The sequence below is a fragment of the Crocodylus porosus genome, unplaced genomic scaffold (assembly GCF_001723895.1).
Source record: "Crocodylus porosus isolate Cpor-Errol unplaced genomic scaffold, CroPor_comp1, whole genome shotgun sequence".
Lineage (NCBI taxonomy): Eukaryota > Metazoa > Chordata > Crocodylia > Crocodylidae > Crocodylus > Crocodylus porosus.
In genome coordinates this window covers 63,773,857-63,776,690 of record NW_017728886.1, presented here as the reverse complement: position 1 = coordinate 63,776,690, position 2,834 = coordinate 63,773,857, and the positions used below count along the sequence as shown (strand labels likewise).

At 38.7% G+C, this 2,834-nt stretch overlaps 1 protein-coding gene across 3 annotated transcripts in view; it reads left to right on the top strand.

Annotated features, from left to right (window-relative positions):
- The window catches only part of TBC1D5 (TBC1 domain family member 5), a 475,698-nt gene that overhangs the window by 274,240 nt on the left and 198,624 nt on the right, over nt 1–2,834 (top strand). Inside the window, exon 1 of one of the 3 annotated variants that reach the window (XM_019535738.1) lies at nt 1,179–1,708. The exons of the other annotated variants lie outside the window; for them this stretch is intronic. Coding sequence (XP_019391283.1) covers nt 1,475–1,708 — 234 coding nt within the window. The 5' untranslated portion in view covers nt 1,179–1,474. Of the gene's footprint in view, nt 1–1,178; nt 1,709–2,834 lie in introns of those variants that run through there. 3 annotated transcript variants of the gene reach the window in all.

The following is a 2,834-nucleotide window of genomic DNA, read 5'->3' as shown; positions in this document are numbered from 1 at the left end:
GCTAAATACCTTGTCACAAGGACACTAAAAAGGAAGGAGAGGATTTGAGACCTATATTATTTGTCTAATTTTCCCAGATATCAAAATCAAATGTTTGAATGATTCATAGTCTCTTCAATTATAACTCCTTATTTGTAGAAATATTCTTAGGCTCTCTTGAATCCATTATGCAGGACCAGTCATTGGTGTAGTGTTGGAACCAGGCTGTAAGTGGGAATGTGGTTACATACCACTGCACCGTTTTAAAGGAGACAGTTCTCTTGTTGCCTGTTCCTGCTTTAGCAGCTGCTTCAGCCAGTGCCACCTATTCTGCATATCTTTGTTGCTTGTTTAATGTCAAGCAGCACTATAATGAGACACCTTAAATATACTATACCGCAGACAAGAGTTAATGTGAAGAGGGCATTAGCTGTATTTGTCTGAAGTCAGGCAGAAGATGTAGCAGTGACACCTTACAGACCTAATCAATTCAGACAAGCATAAGCTTTCCTAGGCAGCAGCTTACTTCATCATATCCTTGACATTCAGAGATGCTTTGATGAAGTAAGCTGTTACTTACAAAAGCTTATGCCTCTGAGTGAGTTAGTCTGTAAGGTGCCACTGTACCCTGCCTTCTGAAGGTAATATAGCCATGATTTGCTGTGCTACAGAGGAGCCATGCTTCAGCAGGATTCAGTGCCAAGTGGGGAAAGGTTTTCTTTATAGAAAATGCCAATTGAACCCATATTTTGGACAGCTGGGGAAAATGGTCTTATGTGAGAGATGTCTGTCTCTGACGAGGTACTGTAGGGGTGTACCTATGCATGTAACTATGGTAGAGCAAGTCACTCACAGACACGATGTCTACACTTGCTCCTGGGGCTGCAGCACTTGGAGCCGGGGTGGAGCAGACGTGGGCTGGCCAGGGTCCCAGATGGTCAGCCCCAGGCTCCGGCTGGCTGCAGCTGACAACGGAGAGGCTGGCTAGGGCATGACAGTGCTAAAGTGCAGGGCTGGACAGCAGCAGCCTCCCTGTACTTCAGCTCCCTCTTGCCCCAGCCAGCTCCTGTCACTGTTTACATGTGCATTTCAGTGCACATAAGTACTTCTCCGTAAGACAGTACTTTCCTCAACAGTACTACCTTATGGCAATGTTAATTTATTTACCACGTCCTAATACCAGTGCAGATGTGGATGACGACACTTTGCTGTGGAGCTAATTAGTCTACTCTCTGTAGTAAAGCACACGTGTAGATACACCCTAGGAGAATCCCATTTTCAGTGGATTGGTCACCTGCACAAAATGGCAATCAGAATGATCTACCTGACACTTGCTTCATTGTAGGGATGGCTAGCCTAACAAAGGATGCATCCATTTAAGGAGAACTAACAATTGGTATTTATTATAATATTGAAAAGTATGTGGTTCAGAATGTTGTTTGTGAGACAAATATAGCATTTAAAAATATTATTCTGTAACAACTGCAAAAGGATAATGAAGAACAGCTACAAAGTCTTACCTAGAACTGCTTGTAGAAGCCCAGGTGTATATCTAAATCAGGTGCCTGAGAAGGTCTTTGTGATATTTGTTGTTCACTTCAGTAGAATATATTTTTTCTTTTTTAGATTTCCTGAAATGCAGTATTTCCAGCAAGAGAATGTGAGAAAAATTCTTACAGATGTTCTGTTCTGTTATGCTAGAGAAAATGAGCAGTTGCTTTATAAACAGGTAATGAAAATATCATACAGGTGGCATCCATTGACTCAGCATTTTCTATACAGCTTGACAAATGATTGAACAGTAATGTAGGTTTTATTGTATCCAAAGTTGTATCATAATGCTAAAGCAATCAAAGAGCTGCTTGTCAGTTGCATGGTAAGGAAAGTAGGCTCATTCAAGCACATATGCTTCCCCCCTCATAAGACATTCCCTCAAAACCTTCTTCTATAAGGCTGCTAAACCTTACCGTCCAACTTTTTTGAATAAGTCTTTTGTATAAACAGCTTCTCTCCAGGCTGTAGCCCAAGACAGTTTTCTATGCTTGGATAAATACTGAATATATATGTCCTGCAGTTATAAGTATGGTAAGTAGCAGGTTCAGATTTAGACACAATCAAATGGTTTCAAATCATATATAACATTTCAAGTTATTCTGTGGTTTCTTCAGCATGATAGATGACTTTTTGTTTGTGTTGGATCCTTTTGCAGATTCTGTAGTACCAAAATAAAATGCAGTATACAGGATGTTTCTGAAACATTTGCTTTTTCACCAGTAGGGTTGCTAATATCAGTTCCACAGCATTGCCAGATGCTAAAATCCCTGCATCTTTCTTTTAAAATTAGTGAAAGATCATATTTCATTCAGTTGAAAAATTCATTTGTTCTGTGATACAATCTCAGTTAATTCCATGTGTACTCTTCTAGTTTTTAAATGAACGTAAACTTTAAAACAAATTGCTCCAGCAAGACTAACGTCTATTGAAAGAGAATCATAGACATAAGTATTTTTGTGCGTTTCCAGTTAACATTGCACACTGTTATGAAACTAAGAAACTAAGTAATATAGTATGTGTGGAAAAGTGTAGGCTGAAGAGCAACTGTAATTAGAAAATGATTCAGAAAAAATCCAGTCTTTTTTAATAAATTTACAAATATTTTTAATAGACCACATGCTTTAAAATGTGTTTTACAGCTACCCCCTCCCTAACCCAGGAAATTGCATCTCATGGAAGAGACCAGCACACCTGATTTGAAATAGCAGCAGCTTATCAAAATTCTCTGATAGATAATATTGAAAAATCAAGTGTATAGTTATCAAAAGTAGCAACTCTTGATTAGTTAACTATTTTTTTTT